This window comes from Pogona vitticeps, chromosome 1, assembly GCF_051106095.1.
Source record: "Pogona vitticeps strain Pit_001003342236 chromosome 1, PviZW2.1, whole genome shotgun sequence".
Lineage (NCBI taxonomy): Eukaryota > Metazoa > Chordata > Lepidosauria > Squamata > Agamidae > Pogona > Pogona vitticeps.
This window is the reverse complement of record NC_135783.1, coordinates 74,554,074-74,572,467: the sequence shown is the minus strand read 5'-3', so window position 1 is coordinate 74,572,467 and position 18,394 is coordinate 74,554,074. Positions and strand designations below refer to the sequence as shown.

General features: G+C 41.6%; 2 protein-coding genes and 1 long non-coding RNA gene across 3 annotated transcripts in view; 1 reads left to right on the top strand and 2 right to left on the bottom strand.

The window, feature by feature from the left end:
* KATNA1 (katanin catalytic subunit A1) overlaps positions 1–18,394 on the bottom strand; it is a 450,967-nt gene that overhangs the window by 67,351 nt on the left and 365,222 nt on the right. The window lies entirely within an intron of this gene.
* LOC110086885 (uncharacterized) lies at positions 198–10,841 on the top strand. The gene is made up of 4 exons (XR_002301885.3): positions 198–336; positions 5,411–5,476; positions 8,750–8,866; positions 10,707–10,841. It is a non-coding gene; the product is annotated as an uncharacterized LOC110086885 (long non-coding RNA).
* NUP43 (nucleoporin 43) lies at positions 7,575–16,403 on the bottom strand. The gene is made up of 8 exons (XM_020807763.3): positions 15,647–16,403; positions 15,011–15,133; positions 14,729–14,806; positions 12,785–12,953; positions 10,651–10,786; positions 10,366–10,517; positions 8,723–8,845; positions 7,575–8,557 (listed from the first exon to the last, which is right to left on the bottom strand). Exons 1-8 carry the CDS (start codon positions 15,764–15,766, stop codon positions 8,358–8,360), a joined length of 1,101 nt encoding a protein of 366 aa, XP_020663422.3. The 5' UTR covers positions 15,767–16,403; the 3' UTR covers positions 7,575–8,357.

Here is an 18,394-nt window from a genome sequence, read left to right as displayed (position 1 = left end):
CTGAGGATGCGGCGCTTGAAACTTACGCTTGGGGGCGAGCGAGGAGAAGCGGGGGTGTGTGGGGGGGAGGTTAAATGTCCTGGCTTGCAAAAGGCTAAACTGCCGGTCCGCGAAGGCTGACCGGCAGCTCAGCCCTCGGACTGGCCTTTTGTTGGGTGCAGCGGGGGTAGCACAGTGGCCGCGACGCTTCAATTTCAGTCAAAAAGGCACCAGGCACGTGGCTGTGAAAAGAGGCGCCACTGCCTGGTTATTTGCCTGCCTTTTGTAACTGTGGACTGCGGTAGGAGTGGGTCCCAATCCGTGCTGGGATGGGAACTCTCGACGCACAGGTGCTCGGTAAGCCATTCCCCACAGCCCTCCCTCTATTAAGGCCAGTCCTAAAAACGAACACAGATGGATGGGGAGGTGGACTTTTGCAAAGCTAATGGTGCTTAATTGCTCATCTAAGAGCAATTACTCTGAAATGGTTTGTATTACAGTAGGGATAATTTATGACAAGCTACTGCTGCTTCTGGAAAGTAAAATACAAATTCTTTTTCAGCTACTGTGAGGATATCAGCTAAACCGGGAGGCAGGCAGGGTGGCAGATGATGTCATAGTCTCTAAGAAAGTTTTGGGGATTCAATCCTGCAAGTTCTGGCCTAGCTACACCATTGGTCCTAGCACTACTGTGCCCGAAAACGTGAGGAGCAAGTGAACTTTCTCAGAGAGATAATTGCGATTATCTATTGCAGCAAAATTGATATTAAGTCTTACAGTACCTTAAACATTGTAGGGTGTTTTTTCCCCATGAACTTCCATGGACTCAATACAGCTGTTGTAGACTGCAGCTGAAGAAGTGGGTTGCATTCTGGCACAGCTTACCCCAAACAAAAAATATGTTAAACCTTCAATTCACAAACTTCTGACGATCTTGTGGAAAGGAAGGTCAAGTGGGCAGCCAATGAACCAATGCAACAAGAAATCGAGGAACTAGCAACAGCACTTAAAGCTCTGTTTTTAAAAAATAATAATTTGCCCGTTATTTATTAGGAATATACTTATATACCTCAGAAACAAAAATGCATAGAAAGGGAGCAAACTTGCCACAAGTCACCAGGCAGTCCAGGAGTAAAGAGCAAATAAGCATGCTGCTTTCTAAAACAATTTCATTGCCAGTCACTGTGCAGAAAATGTAGCAGCATTATGTCTGCAGTCCCCACACCCAAAGTTAATTCTTACACAAATGGTTCCCAGCTTATGACTCACCATGTTTTAGACTAGAACTTTCAGAATCTCTAAATATTGGTTGTAGTGGCTGGGACTTCTGGGAGCTAACATTCAAAGCAGCTTGTAAGGTGAAAGTCAAGAGAACCACTGCTTTATAAATAATTTCTTTGTGTGTGTCATGTCAGTAGTAAGAATACCACCTCCCAGCTCTGCCTGGATGTTCAATTAGCACATAGCTATGATAGAAGCAGTGGAGATACCAACAGCTGCTGCTTCAGCCAGCCTCCTTAGAACACCTGCCCCCAAGCAGGATACAGGCGCAACAGGCATCTGCTCTCTGAAGTGCTGCACATACTGCCAAGAAAGTTAAGGAAGAGGCAGCTGCTATTTTGTGCAACTGTCTCTGTTGGCTGCTTTGGGTCTTGCTTTTGTCAACAAGTGTGTGAGGCAGCAGTAAGAACTTGCAGTTACCCCCCCCTCCTTGTGGATGCTGTGCCTAAGAGACTCGGGAGCAGAGTGCAAAGACCAAAAGCTGCTTCTCCTCCCTCCCCTTGCCACGCTATGGGGAGAACTAGTCCTTCGCAGTGGTTCTTAACCTTTGTTACTCGGATGTTTTTGAACTGCAACTCCCAGAAACCCCAGCCAGCACAGTTGGTGGTGAAGGCTTCTGGGAGTTGCAGTCCAAAACTCCTGAGTAACCCAAGGTTAAGAACCAGTGTAGAGTATAAGGTGGCCTCCGCCTCCTTCCCGCAGCAGATCATCTCATTGTGGTAGAGAGGGGAAGGTAGGTGAATGGAGGCAGCAGTTGCTTTTTGCTGCTTCTTATTGCCCAAGGACCCCACAGAACCTCGCATTTTGAGAAATCAATGCATAGCTAATGCCACCTGCCTGTAAATTGACACTCTTTGTATTCAGTTAAACCAGTGGTTCTTAACGTGGGCGATAATGCCCCCCAGGGGGCGATTTCATTTTTCAGGGTGGCGGTAGAATGAAAAGGGGCGGCGTGGGGGCGCTGGAGCAGAAGGGGGGCGGTAGGGGGGCGCTGGAGCAAGCCAAACCTGTGAAGATGGGCTGCAGCCTTTTTACAATGTGCATGAATATATATTTTCCTCCAATCTTAATTTAGTTTCAGAGTTTTTGTCTTGAATTTTTTAGTTCCTGCATTGCAGTTTGTTTTTATGCCCTTTTTATATTTCTTTTTGCGTCTTAAAATTCACTTGCAACTACTTTTGGGGGCATTTCATTTTCTTGGAATTGAATTTTGTTTTCAGGGGTCATTGGATTTAAGTGTCTTAAATAAATAAATAAATAAATAAATAAATACATACATACATACATACATACATACATACATACATACATACATACATACATACATACATACATAATAAGATATCATCACCGTGGGGAGGGGGGCGATGATAACTTCCTCAATGGCTCAAGGGGGCGTTTCTTTCAAAAAGGTTAAGAACCACTGAGTTAAACGTTATCCAGAAATATATGCCATATAAATGTAGAGAAATTACTATTCTAACATAACTATCAAATGATAGCTATCTCAGAGTTGAATTTGCTTATCTGTTTACATTAATCTGAGCTCTACTGAGTACAAAAAGACTTACTTTCAAATTAAGATATGCACATGGAAACAAGATACTGATATATGGCATAGGGAACATCCTTCCCCCCCTTATAGCATGTAGCTCTGTTCTTGCAACCTGACTCATGCATATAGAAGCTTATGTATGGACACTGCTTAAACAAAAGCTGTAAATAATTACTTCACAGGACAAAACAGCTTTAACATTCATTAAAAGAGACAGCCCTATATTCAAGAGTTTTGTTGGCTACTGTATTTAAGTGGTAGAAACACTGTTTACATCACAAAGTGATATTAAGACATACTGAGACTCTAAACTACAGTACAGTACTGTATATTAAATTTAAGAGGTATTCCAACAAATGTATTATTCTAACAGATTTTTGTGTGTGTTATTTGTTAGAGGCACCACACAATCTAAGGCCTTAAACTGAAGTTTACTTAGTTTGTGCATAAATCTGGCACAGACCTGTAGAGTTCCACTGGTACAGTTAGGGAGGGACAAGAGTGGCAGCAGGAAGGAGTACATATACAGTGGTACCTCTCTAGACGATAATCCGTTCCACTGAAATTGCTGTTTAGCAAAATCATCATCTAGCGAAAAGTGTTTCCCCATTAGAATGCATTGAAACCTGTTTAATGCGTTCCAATGGGGAAGTATTGTTGTTGTCTAGCAAAGATCGGCCATAGGAAAGCTGCTTTGCAAACCGCCGATCAGCTGTTTAAATAGCTGTCTTGCAAAGCTTAGGTCCCGAAAACACCTGTTTTGCGAGCACGGAGGGAGCTGTCAAAATTGTTGTCTAGCGAAAATTGGTTTGCGAAGCAAGGACCAAACATTGTCCAGTGAAATTCCCCCATAGGAATCACTGTTTTGCAAATCGCTATAACGATTGCAAAAAGTCAATGTCTAGCGAAAAAACTGTCATGCGGGGTAACTGTCTAGTAAGGCAACACTGTACGCCAAATCTAATCTCTATGTCAACTTTGCACCAGTCCCAAACCTGGTACAGTGGTGCCCCGCACAGCGAGGTTAATCCGTTCCGGATTAACCTTCGCTGTGGGAAACATCGCTGTGCGGGAGGGAAAAAGCCATAGAAACGCATTGAACTTTGATCAATGCGTTCCTATGGCTTTCAAACTCACCGTTCAGCGAAGTTCCTCCATAGGCGGCAGCCATTTTAGTGCCCTCCCCTCGCAGAACGAGGGCGCCAAAATGGCTGCCATCAGCTGTTCGGCGGGTAAAAAATGGCAGCCATTTCGGGGCTTCCGCAGCGTTTTCGCGCGCTCCCCTTGCTTACCAAGGGCGCGAAAACGCTGCGCCCCGGCCCCTTTCGGCTGTTCCGGCGGCCATTTTTTACCCACCGAACAGCTGATCGGCGGGTCGCAAAGCGAAGGTCGGTAAGCGAGCAGCTTACCGACCTTCGCTCTGCGTTTTTTGCCCATAGGGGCCATCGTTGTGCGATCGCTTTAGCGATCGCAAGAGCGTCACCGTAGAGCGAATTCATCGCTCTACGGTGCGCTCGTTGTGCGAGGCACCACTGTATAAGTTTTTGCACAATTGCTTCAAGGACAGATAAGGTTCAAAAATAACTGCTAGAACCACTTCTTAGCAGGACAGCGCAGAATATGGTATAGCTAAGCATTTAATCATCGTATACTGCACTATGGCTGGTATAGAAACCTGATAGAGTGATCAAGACCCGAATGGCAGGTTTGTAGCCCTTCATCTCTGGCCTGATGTTGTGTGCACACAGAGTTCCTAAGGTACTGGGAGTGATAACTATGCAGAAAGGGCCCTTTATAAGGTAATTACCAGAATAAAGAAACATTTGCACATGGTTAACACTTCCTCTGATACAGTGCAGTGTAGTGGATAGAGTGACAGACTAGGTCTCAAAGGCCTGGGTTCAAATCCCTGCTCAGCTGTGGAAACTCGCAAGGGATGTGAAACTTGTAAAGACACTCCTTAAAGATCTCACTTACTTTGAAAACCCTATTAGGGTCACTATAAATCAGTTTTGAATTGATAGCACCTAAGTACACCACCTTCCCTAGAACCCAAGCAATTATACTATCTTAGGCATCCAGGTACAAAGACTAAACTGCAACTTACCCCACTTTTACTGTTGGTGTCAGAACTGTGCCCCAGGTAGATAGGCAAGGTAAAAGGAACCACTTGCTGCAATTGCTACAGTTGTTTTTCCCTCCCCACACATCTTCACTTGTCTCAACTGTAGTGCTCTAGCCCAATTACTCCAGCGTTTCCCACAAACAGAAGGCATAATCCTCGCACAAAGTCACGCACTCCCACGGCTGGCTAGTTACTCGCAGGTGTTTGCACTGCTAGGTGCAGGAACAGAATATACAGCCACAGCACAATTTCACATCAATCCCCCATCCCAAAGAAGTGGTATTTAAACCCAGTCTCTGTGAGCTCCTCTCCGTGCCCTAACAGTAGTGCAGAAGCTGAGACCTTGGGTGATACAATACCTCTTCTCACACCTACTACATGTGAAGGTTCAAGGACCATGTGCTCCAGCCGCTTAATGTTACTAGTTTCTCTTGCTGATGTATTTTCATGTACAGTATCTTGTTCTGTAGGGACCAAGAAGAAGACCCACTGACTGATCAGTAGTAGTGACTGGGATGCTCTTGCCTACTTCTCTGGTAAGCAAGTACAGTTTAGCTGCTAACTTCTGTAGGCACCATCTTTTCAGGATCTAGTTCATCCCAAAAGGATTTCAATAAAGGCTTTAGCTTGGTCTCATCAGTTTTCCTTGTTGCTAAAGAGTACTAGATAGAAATATACTTTTTTCTCTGTAGTGTGATCTCTTTTCATCTGACCACAAGATGGAGGGAACTCCAGTTAGAAAAAATGCCCTTGCTATTTATTCTAGTTCCCTGAAATGTGTAGATCAGACCTTCCAGGTGCATAGGTGGGATAGGCACTGTCATTACTATATATGATGCACCCCAACGGCAGCAGAGAAGAGATGGGGGAATTGAGATATATGTGGTGGGATGTTACAGGGAGGTGCTGGCCTATCAGACAATGGTACTGTATTTGCTACATGGGATGTCAGATCAAACATCAAAGTTTCATATCCCCAGTAGGAGAAATGAGCATGAAGGAGATAGTTTTCTGCCCTTCAGTCCAGCAGAGGCAACAGCTTTAGGACGCTGAAATTAAGCAACAAAAACACCACATTGGCAAATGGGTACATGGGAAACACATTTTGTTTTGAAGCCAATTAATGCTCCTGGCAACACCTTTAAAGTAAAGGTGCCTCATCAAAACTTTTTGCCACCACACAGATAAATTTGAAAACAGGTAAAATGAATGGTGCCAGATTTCAGCAGTAATGTGTTTTTTTTTTAGTTTTAGTTAGGCATCCTTCAGTCTTGAAAGACTATGGTATCGTGCTCTGTATGGAGGACTTGGAACAGCGTCTAGTGTGGCTGACAAGGCAAATTCAAGAGTGACAATCCCTTCCACACTGAAGACAAATCCAATCTGTCCCGTCTAGCTCCCTGATTTTGCTGCTTTTGTGACTTCCTCTTTGCCTCGGCCTGCTGGACAAGGGTCTCTTCAAATTGGGAGAGGCCGTGATGCAATGCCTGCCTCCAGGCTGAATGCTCAGATGTCAGAGTTTCCCATCTGTTCAGGTCCATTCCTAAGGCCTTCAGATCCTGCTTGTATCACAGCTGAGGTCTCCCTCTGGGGCGATTTCCCTGCACTAATTCTCTATACAGGAGATCCTTCGGAATCTGACTATCAGCCATTCTCACGAGATGCCCAAGCCAACATAGATGTACTCACCTACCAGATAGGCGGGGTATAAATAAAATAAAATAAAATAAAATAAATGTATACATGCTAAAAATTCCAGCTCGTTCTAGGACTACTCTATTTGGAACTTTGTCCTGTCAGGTGATACCAAAAATCCCTCGGAGGCAACGCATATGGAAGGTGCTCAGCTTCCTCTCCTGCTGTGCACAAAGGGTTCAGGACTCACTGCAGTACAGGAGTGTGCTCAGGACACAGGCTCTATAGACCTGGATCTTGATATATGCTGTCAGCTTCTTATTGAGCCATACTCCTTTTGTTGCAGTTCCAAAGGTACAATTGCGGAATACGAAGAAATGACTAGGTTGCTCACTCTCGTTTTATAGAATAAAGTTAGTAGAGTGGGAGTATTACCTATTTTATTCAACTCCTGACTTTTCTGTAAGCAGCTCAAGGACATACTTGGTACTCTTCCCCACTTTATCTTCACAACAGCCCTAGGAAATAAGTAAGCCTGAGAGAAAGTGACTGGTGTAAGATCACCTGGAAAGAGTCTCATAGCTGGGTAGGGACTTGAACTCTGGTCTTCCCAATTTTGGTCCATTGCTCTAGAACCATCATGCTGGTGTTGGTATTCTAGAATTGTCTGTACTGCAGTGCTGGGTTGTTTTTGTGCCTGAGCCCAGCTCTTTGTAAGCACATTTGCCTGGCATGCGAGTATCGTTGCCAGCACAGTCCCTGATTACTGTGTTATAGCAGTATTTCCAAGAACAATGTGAATATGTTTTTCTACCACTTTTACATTTTATTTTAAGGCATATTTCCTTCCTTGTGTGAACGAACACAGAATCTGGCAACTGTTCTCCCAGTCTTCTTCAGGACAAATAAAAGACAAATTCAGAACTGCCCAATAAGTTGTTCCAAATTTTGCAGGATTTGCCTAATGTCTTGAAAGGAATTTTAGAAGACAGCTGCTAATGACAGTGTAAGAAATGTATTCATATTTTTATTATCACAAATTACATGAAGTTTGGATTTTTACAAACAGGCTTTTCAAAAAGTTCACATGTTTACCAGAAGTCACTGCCGCTGAAAGAGATTAGCCTTACTTTCAAGAAAAAAAAAGTATAACAAAAGAGCACAAATCCAAATAAAATCCATATTACAGAGCAAATACAGTTTTGTTTTATGGTCTACTGCAGGGGTGCAAAATCCATGACTCTCCATAAATTGCTGGATTTCAGTTTCAGTGTTGAGGGAAGATGGTAGTAGTAATTCATTGACAGGTTTCTCCTCTACTGCTTTACTATAAAAAAATCTTTAAAGGACCTTCTGCTTTCCTTTACTATGTATGTTCTTATCTTTCACTGAGAAGTCTTTACACTCCAGGTACTGTACTAACTTTTTATTTATCAATTTTTTCCCAATGCAGTGTTTACTCAGAATGTTGGATATTGTTACCATTTTAATAACAGAAACAAAACACTCAGTTTTCATTCTTGTTACTGAAGAACTGTTGAACTGATTTTATCATTATTACGTTGTATTTTTGAGCATTAATTAGCTTATGGCAAATGAGACATAATGAAGTGGATTGTTGACTTAAAAATTAAAGAACTAAAGCTGTAACATGGATTGTATTCCTTCTATAGTCCAAATTATATCCTTAGATATAATCGTGGCTAAACAAAATTGTATAGATTCTAGTATTTGGAAACGTGACTGTTGTTATAGTGCAGGACCTATTCTAGTTAAACAGACTTATGCAAAGAGGTTTTTCTTAACATAAATAGATTCTGCATCTGTTCCATAAACAAGACACAATCCTAAGATATCTAAAGAGTTAACAGATAATGTTGGATTTGGAATTAAGTTTGTGATTTCCATGCGGTCTTTAGTAGGATCGTTGCTTAACCATGTACTTATTACAGGCTGAGGCAGAAATGTAGTACTTTTCCCACCTAAAACAAACAAACATAAATTATTTTAACTTCAGTTTAGACCTGAGAAATGTATGTTGAACATATTAAATATGAAAGCAAATACCTGTCTGTTAAAATTAGATTTAAAATTAAAATTAGATAAAACACGTTTGAGGAATATGGCTTTGTCACTAAGAAATATACCTGCATGAAGAAAAGATTTTCTTTCAGAAACATCGCTTGACGCATCCCAGTGCCACAGAGACCCATCCTCAGAACAAGTGAACAGATGATCCGGATTGGAAGGATGAAAATGCACTTCCCACACTGAACAAAAACACGAGACAGGTATATTTTATAATATGCAGACTCTATGCAGAATATTTTAGTTGATAGCTATTAACATTCCTGTCTTTAGTTGCCAAAGGACATCAGCATGTCTCTGTATAGCCAACAAAATCTAGCAGGATAAGACAATACTTACTTAAGGTTCCCCTTAAAAAACACTTACTGAAATAGAAATTGTCCTATCCCTATCCACCAGCATGGGATCTCTTTGAATCATGAATGCATCTTACACTATTTCCTAATTCAATCAAGTTACTTATTAGCTTTCCATTACGAGCCCCAATATAGAGCAGTTATCACAAGATAGAATTCCCTGATCAGAGACTTGATGGCCCACAGTAGGAAGAGCTTACATAACAAGTGTCTATTTCAGCATCACACTCCTCTTCCTGATCTGGATTATTTTCCCAGGTGATTCCTGAGGAGGTATTGGCAAACACAGCCTGACTGGCTCTGGAATCCCAGCTCTGAGTACTCCTTTTCTCCATTTCTGCATTCAATGGGCTCTCCCTTGTAAAGTCTTGCTGTTTTTAAGGAAAGTCTGTTTCCTCTTTTCTTAGATTTATTGGACACTGAAAATTCAAACAACTTCTACCTTTTTAACAGACCATAAGGAAAAGAGTACTTAGTTTCTCATTTAGTTTTCTCAGCTTTTTTTCTGAAAAAACTCCCCACTTTGAACAAGAAGGCATTACTCACAATAGCCTGTCCTCTAAGTACTGCGGTCATAGTTAACTGTTAAAGTACCTTTTAAAAACAAGCTACTCTATAAAATTTATCTGGTATAGCTCTCACATCAAATCTACTACCAAGTAATTTACAGAACACTCAGACTGTGTTCATAATGCATACTGTTCTCCTGTATGTTTTTTTGGGGAAGGTGACAGTTTCTAAGTTAGCAGCTTGCCTATGGCAGAATCAAGCCATGGTTGTAATGAGAAACTTTTTCTAGCCCATCTGAGCTAAATTCCCACAGTTGCTCATGTTCTGGAAGGGCTTATTCTCTAAACAGAAGGGAATAAGCCCTTCTCGAGCACGACCAATTGTGGAGAAGCAGTTTGGAGACATCATTCCTAGAAAAGCACAAGACTTTCTTTAGGATTTTCCTAGTCTTTATTGTTGCACAAATGAATGGAGATACAGCATGTGCCCAAGAATATATACTGAGGAATAGAAAAAGAGAACCAGTGTGTATAGTGAATAAAGTAATAGCCTAGAACTCGGGAGACCCAGGTTCAAATACCCACTCAGCTACAGCAACTCACATAGGATGGCATGAGCAAAACCACTCCTTAAATATCTTGCATTATCCTCAAAAACCATATGAGGGCTGGTATGAGGCAGATGCAACTTAATGGCACATAACAAAAACATTAGATTAACAGCCCTATGAGGACCTCTCCAGGTGCAGAAGCAATGCGTGCATGGAAAAGGACTGTGTTGCTAGTGGTTATTATAACATGGAGGACTCAAGAGTCACTATTTATGAAAGTACTCACATTCTGCTTCATGGGCATTCAGCAAAGAAACTGGCATGCTGCCTTGTCTTACATCCCAAATACTCAACATTCCATCTTGGCTACCTGTAGCTACAATGTGCTGTTGACTGGGATGCCTGTCAACACAGTGCAGTGGAGCTCTTTCTCCTGTCCTGCAGGTAGAGAGCAACAATGGGAGGGGTGTGTGTTAATAAAGACAGTAATCAACGTACTGATTGAACAGAATGTCACTTAGCTGCAGCATATTTGATTTTAACAGTGCTCATTTACATGTGAATTGCTTACAGAGAAAATATTTGTGAAGGCTCATTTCCTTGCTGTCTGAAATCCCATATTTTTAGCTGACCAATGGAATTGACCGTCAGGATTTCTGTTGTACGGAGTCGAGTCACTGCATGGAGTGTGCTGCTGTCAGCATTGTCTACAGGAAATTAGAAAAGACACTGATACTAGCAATTTTGCTTTCACAAGTCCCACTTCTAGCAAGTGTAACTTCTTTACATATAAGCAATACGGTGAGCAAACGTATTATAAGAACTCTTATCTAATTGCCAAAATGTAAGGTTCTGCCAGCTGATTCACTGTTCAGCCATTTTCTGGCATGTAAATGACTGGTTGAACATACCATTGCATTATTTTCTCTTATTAACAGTACACTTGGGCCCTGTTCTTATCTCCCACACTGACCACACTGACAGCATGTTGCATTTTAATATAATGCTGAGCAGAGTGTGAACAGCCTAGTTAGATGTTTTAACATTCATATTGCCATTGCACCAGCTGTACTAAATGTCAACAGTGGTTTTTGCTCTGTCATGGTAAAGCTCAAAAGCACTGTCTCAATGAAAAGTGCACAGTGAAAGCAGATTAACTTTACTACTGTGAAAGGAAAGAAATTCATTGGCTCTTCAGAAATAAAACATGCATTTGATCCCTTTTCCAGCAAAATTCTATGCTATAATTAGTACATACATCTATCTGCTGTTCTAATTCTCTGATGACTCTTATTTTTCCTACTCTATGTCATTAAGTGTACACAAATAGTTAAGATCTTTGCTTCCTTCTAAAAGCTGTATAGACAAAGAATCTGGGGTAGGAAGCATAGAAGGAAGTTTTCCACCGAGGGTTATCAACATTGGATTGTATCAGGGAAAAAAACCTGTAACAAGGCTGGTGCTAGCTGACTTCCATGCCTATTGGAAAGTCTCAGGGAACCCTGACAGTGGGGTGGGATGGAGAGACTGAGGAGGACAGGAGGAACTCCTCAAAATTGGGTGGAGGCCAACATACCATATTTTTCCGTGTATAAAATGCCACTTTCCCCTAAAATAAATAAGGGTTGTTTTATAGACGGAAGGCAGGAGCAGGGGGCAGTCATCTCCTTGTGATAGGGCGGTGGCAGCAGTAGTCAATGGGCAGCAGCGAGAGGCAGCTGAGCTTGGCTGCTTCTTTGCCTCCATCTCTGCCTCCTCCTGCTGCTGCCTACGCCGCTAATTGCGGGCTCAGTGATCGTGCAGCCCTCTAATCCCTGTTTTTCCCCTTCCTCTTGCTAAGCCCCCTGGCTTAGTAAAAGGAAGGGAAAAGTAACGGTCAAATTTTCTAATTTGGGGTTATAAAAAGGGGGGGTCGTCTTATACATAGGGTCGTCTTATAAATGGAAAAATACGGTACCTTCTTTCAATTTATTTGTTACAGTTGGGTGACCAGCTCATAAAACATATTATATGGCTAAAATATGCAAAATGCTATTTTAAAAGTGTACAATGTTCATAAAACATACATCTAAAATATACAAAATGCAATTTAAGAAGTGTACAAGAGATAATTGTGTACTAGTTATATGGGGAGACTCAGTTACAGTATTTTATAGCTATTCTTTGAACCACTGGATTGTCTAAGCCAGCGGTCTCCAACCTTTTTGGGACCACGGACCGGCTGGGAGGTGCGGGCTCCATGTGCGGGGGACACTCCCGCACTCGCAGGTGGCTGTGTCACGCTCGCAGAGGGGTGTGTCACGCTCACTGAGATCTGTCTCTGTGGCCCAGTTCCAGGAAGCCCATGGACTGGCACTGGGCCACGGACCGGGGGTTGGGGACCCCTGGTCTAGGCAACATACCCTCTAATTTTCAGCCCCACTGAGCAGGGCTCTGCCTCTCCCTCTCTCTTATGGCTTCACCCCTGCATTCCTGCATGCCTCCGCCCCCCTCACATTAGGTTCTGTCATGACCAGAACCTAACACAGTCACTGTGTGAAGAAGGAAGACAGCTGTGCTGAGGGAAGTGTAGTTGTGTGCATGCCCAGCTTAGTGGGAACCTTGGTGGAGACAGCTTCTATGCAATTATATGGGATTCTGACAAATGGGAAGATTACAGCAGTACTTTAACAGAAGCATTTAGTGCAAGAGTTTCAACTCCCTACCTACACTCTGCACAGCTTCCTTATGGTCAGCTGTGAACATATTTATCCTGCCATCTTCACCAACTGTAACAATTTCAGGGCTGTTGCAGATTATCCCAGTGCATGGTGCATTCCCACAGGATAGATTATAGTAATGTGCATGTTCCCATTTCTGGCTTATGGAAAGTGTCTAAAAAGACAAAACAGAGATAAAAAATGAAACACCCAGCGTGGGTCAAAAAAGGTAGCGTAAGGAGGAGCAGAGAAACAAGCCCAACTTCAAAATTTTCAGGTTATTTTGTGGCTTTAGGAAATATACTACTTTAGTCCAATCCAGCTCATGAGGTGTGAGAATTAATGAAGTGAGAACTTGAAATAACATTGTATAACAAACATAACATAGCTCTTCTATTAACCTTAAGACGCTTCTGAAGTTCATGAGACAGATTACAACATTATATGGTATAAAATGGCTAGTAAGTATCCCTTCCATTCTGCAAGCCCACACATATTCATGGGTACTGGTGTACATATTCATCCTCCAAAGGATTATTGACATTAATGAAAACAAATAATCAATGCTTTAGTTTATTTTCAGAGCTATATATATATGGCTGTTATTGCCAATCCCTCCATTACTCAAACTTTACATAAATAAAGGGGGTATCCCAAGCTGTACAGTACATTGTAGGTTGGTACTAATTTGGAACCGGGAAAGCTTGGTATCAACAGACCCAGTGAATATTATACAATATTGGCACAACAGGATCATAACACTTAGTTCTAGTCAGTATCCTAGGGACAACATTTTGTCCCAAATGACATTCCTAGACTGACCTCAACAACAATTCACTTTGCAGCAATCTCAGTAGGAGGCTACCAAGGCATGGGTCATAAAACCAAGCTACTGTATTTCTATTTAAAAAGGCGTACAGCTAGTATAGCAGCCTAAGCTGGCAGACCCTTGCGCTTCTACCCTGTTTCCCCGAAAATAAGACCCAACCTGAAAATAAACCCTAGTTTGATTTTTCAGGATGCTTGTAATATAAGCCCTACCCCAAAAATAAGCCCCAGTTAAGTGAAACCCCATCCTCCACCATTAAGCAGCAACCAGAAAATGACATGACTGTAAAATAAAACATCCCCTGAAAATAAGCCCTAATGCTTTGTTTGGAGTAAAAATTAATATAAGACCCTGTCTTATTTTCAGGGAAACATGGTAATTACAAAGATGAATTCACAAGCACCAGCAAGCTACAAACTTGATCCTTTAGGAGAGGAAGATGAAGAACACTGCTTACATGAGCACACAAATGATACCTCAGTTTTGTCTAGACTAAACATTATTTATTCCATTATTGCAGCCAGTAACAAATTATAATTTTTAGTGCTTCATCTGGATCAGATGAAAATGAACTAGAGCTATATGCCATCAGCATAACAACAGCAATAAACTTTAAATCCCAAAATAATCTCACTTGGCTGTTTCACAGAACTGCGAAATAGCATTATATATATACATTAGAAAGCACTCAGAACATATATGTTATGGTTATATGCACAAATTCCATAGCACCAGTTTCTGGAAAAAGACAACCAATATGAACAAAATGTCTATAATATGTATTAACCATATTCAGTTTCTCTTAAAAGAGTACTATGGGCAATGGTTCTGAAAACCTTGGCAGGTCCAGAAGAATTAGTAGAACCACACTGTCCTTTTCTCCCTCCCAGTACACACCATCCCATAGAGGAACAAAGGAAGTTTTGCCACAACCAGTACCAATCTCCATCAATATAGTTCTAGAAATACTGTCTAATCCAACAATTCTGGACCTTATCAGTCACCATCTGCCTAAGCACATTGCTCAGGAAGCAACTTCTTTATGTGCGTGCATTTGCGAAAACTGAGAGCCCAAAACAACTGGTGAAACAGTTACGGAAGCTGAAAACAAATAAATTTACCTGATTATTTTGATGATGTCGAAAAATGGTCACACTTCCAGTGGATGAAGCAGCCACAATTCTCTCCTGATCCAGAAACTAAAGGCAAAAAACTTTTAAAAGGTTAATATATGATACTATACTTGAGTAAGATCTTGAACAATTTCCCCCACTGCTCTATATGTGATTCCTAAGCATAGATGGTGTCCTCCTCCACTATTACGCTAGTTATAAAACTATGTAGTTAGATCCGTAGCACATTAAACACATACTTTAGTTTTTAAATATTTATAACATATTTACCTGCATATCCATAACATCACCACTATGTTGGATGTCACACAATAGGTGTGGTTCTCCATTATATTCTCCATTTGGACCCAAACCTCCAAAGTCTCCAACAGACCAAACAGATATCTTGTTTTCCTATAGGGTTGCAACAAAACAAACTCTTGTAATTCAGCACTTTGAAATTTACCAACATGCATGAACAGTATTTTCACTTTAAGAGGCCAACTTTGTTGGTTGAGTGAAGTTATGGCACCTATGTTAGACCCACGTATGGATGTTCTGCCATGTACTCTCTGAATTCTCACTTTTATGTCTGAAAAAAAAAAGACTTATTACAAGAAAGCTCATGTTAAAATATAGCAGTTAAGTCTTTAAGGTACCACAACGTCTTTATTTCCGACCTTTAGTTTTATTTTGTGTTTCTTATCTTGTTACTGTTGTTCAGAAAAATGAGGGCTGAAATTTGACGAACGCCCAAATAGGGGGGAAAAAACACAAATGTGGGTCTATCAGAAAGAAGATCTCGCCAAACAAAACTAAAACTAAATGGAACACAAAAGGAATTCTGGAAAGGCGCTATTGGGGTTAAAGCGAAGGGAGCGAGGAAAGCTGGGGACGGAGTAGTTGCTCGGCCACCCCAAGTCTCACCTCATTGTCCCACGAGCCCGTGGCGAAGACTTCGGGAGGCTGCAAAGCCGCAGCAGGTAGGGGCCGCCAGCGGATCTTGCTGACTTTTTGAGACACGTATTTCGCAAACAGGTCATCCATGCCTAAGAAGCTGTGCCCACTCCCGCCGCCACCAACCTTCTCTCCGCCTGCTTTGATTGGCCAAATATTCTGCTTTCATTGGCCTAAAGAGGTCACATGAGACGGCCGGTAAAGAAGGACAAAAAGCCTTAAAGCGTTACGGCGGAAGTTGGAATTTCGCTATAAAGGCGATGAACTCTAGGAAGTACAGCAAAAAGTTGTCTTAGCGGGTCCAAGTACAAAAAAGAAAGGAATCGGGGGTGGGTCGGTGGGTGCAATGTCGAACATCTTGCGTGTTCCTTTGCTGTGTTCCGCGTAATGGCGAGGCACTCCTAACCTCATAATGCACCTATTTAGCACTTTCACTGAAGATGAGTAAACCTTTCCATGAGTAGCCTGCAGACAGACATCTCCGACTGCGTCCTAAAACTGCAGTCTTATCCCTACGTATTCCTGTTCCTTGGTTGCAGGTGAACATGCATGGGATTGTGGCCTTGAATTATTTCAAGAGCTGTAGATCATCATATTCTTTCAAAAGCGACTTCGCTAATAGGCACATCTAATTCCGCACAGCAAAGGGTAGCAAAACAGGGCTGTCAGATTTTGGGGGGGAGCTAGTGTATACTCCTTATAAAAACTATATGATGGGAGAAACTGTTTCACACCACCACTTTTGCTATTGTAGTCTACCTTTTCTACACTGGCTTTTTGCTGTGGCGTAGGAGAAGGGGACAAGATGGTTGGACAGTGTCACTGAAACTACCAAAATGAACTTGACCAAACTTCAGGAGGCAGTGGAAGGCAGGAGGGCCTGGCGTGTTCTGGTCCATGGGGTCACGAAGAGTCAGACACGACTAAACAACAGCAAGTACTGGTCACAAGGTAGAAAACTCGAGCAGCACAGGAACTCTATATTACAGTCATACAGGAACTGGCACTAAAGCACAGACTTGGTTAAAGTAAACTCAGTCATATTCATGTCTAGTCAAGCCTCATCAAATGGAATCAGATTTACATATAGGACTGTAACTCTATTAAACCACATGTAAGAAAATATTTTTTAAATAAAACCTTCACATACAAAAAGGAGTGTATTTTGAACACGTGGGCACACTAAACGTATGAAGCTGCTTTACAGAGTCCAGTGACTGGACTACCCTCTCTGCTAGTGACTATTCCAAACAGCAGTGATTCTCTGGGATCTCAAGCCGAAGTCTTGCCCAGCTCCCAGATCTTTTTAACTGGATATACTGGGACTGAATTTGAGAGCACATGTATCATCCAAGCATATGCTCTCACACTAAGGAATGTGTTCTAGCCACCACCCATCCAGAAAGTTACTTCAAATATGCACAAAGCACTGGCACAAACTATGCAGACTAAAGTATACCTAAATTTTTAAAAGCAGCACAGAATTACAGATTTAATCTGATTCTGTGCAGAGCTGGGTATGCAGAAGAAATCATTTAACAATAACAGTAGAAATGGTCTGTTGGTCAACTGCCAATATTTAGAAGTGACACCAATGTGACCAGTAGAGATTATCTCATATAAATGAACACAGGATTACAAGCAGGAAGTTTTGTTAACACTCTGGTAATATCAATATGACTACAATTCAGCCAGCAGTTGAGAATTTGTTCTTTTTGGATTCATGGGTAACAACAACAACAACAAAAAATCTTAATTTTATGTCATGCCAAGCATTCATAAATTTAGTTGACGGTATAATTTATAGTATGTTACGTAATAAGAAACTGATGCTGGCAGGCTGGTTTAGAAAGATTAGAAAAACAAACTTAGACTGCTAAATAAGTTTTGAAAACTCACCCTTCAGAATTGTTTTTAAAAGTTCTGTTTCTCATGTTATGTGCCACCAAGTCAGAATCAACGTATAACCGCGCAAGGGCTTTCAATGTAATTTAAGGAGCAGTTTTACTAATTCTGCATCCCCAGTGAGCTTCCATGGCTGAACAGAGATTCAAACCTAGGTCTCCTGAGCCCTAGTTTGGCACTCTATCCACTATATCACACTTGGTATCAATTCTACTCATACTCGTGTCATTTCAACACGAATCATTCACTGGTAGGCTTAACTCTACTTTTCCATTCTTCCTTTAAATATGCAGTTTGGGGGTGGGACCAGGCATAGCTTTATTACTGTCAGTTTTTAAAGTGAGTGTATGAGCACTCATACTTGAGTGCCACTGCTGGGAAAAATGCAAAACAATGTACAAATACTGGAGAAATTTTGCCCGTTGTCATTCATACTGTTATGACTACCTGTGATACTATTACATCCACACTGCATTCACATTTGTCCACTAGCTGGGAGTGGTTGTGTTTTCAAGCTGATGGCCTATTGCTAAAAATAATATAAATGGGTGGTTGTGGAAAGCACACAATTCTAATGAGAGGAAGAAATATTTCCACAACAGAGGCTTTACCCTGACTGATAACGTCTATAATTCCTGTAACGAAATAAATTCATTCTGAGTGGACAGTGAAGATGAAAAAAGAAATCAAGAAATTGTCACCGGTACAGTATCTGATTGATCGGCGGGGGCTGTGTTTCCAAAGACACTGTGGGGTTATTCTCCTTTCTGCGTCGTTTTTGTATTCTCTACTTGTCTGTTTGCCCCTGTGCAA

Coding starts and splice junctions, on each gene's coding strand:
- NUP43 (XM_020807763.3), bottom strand. CDS start 15,766: ATGGATGACCTGTTTGCGAAATACGTGTCTCAAAAAGTCAGCAAGATC. Junction 12,954..14,728: donor GACATCATCAAAATAATCAG/GTAAATTTATTT, acceptor TTGTCTTTTTAG/ACACTTTCCATAAGCCAGAA. Junction 10,518..10,650: donor CCTTCACAAATATTTTCTCT/GTAAGCAATTCA, acceptor CTCTACCTGCAG/GACAGGAGAAAGAGCTCCAC.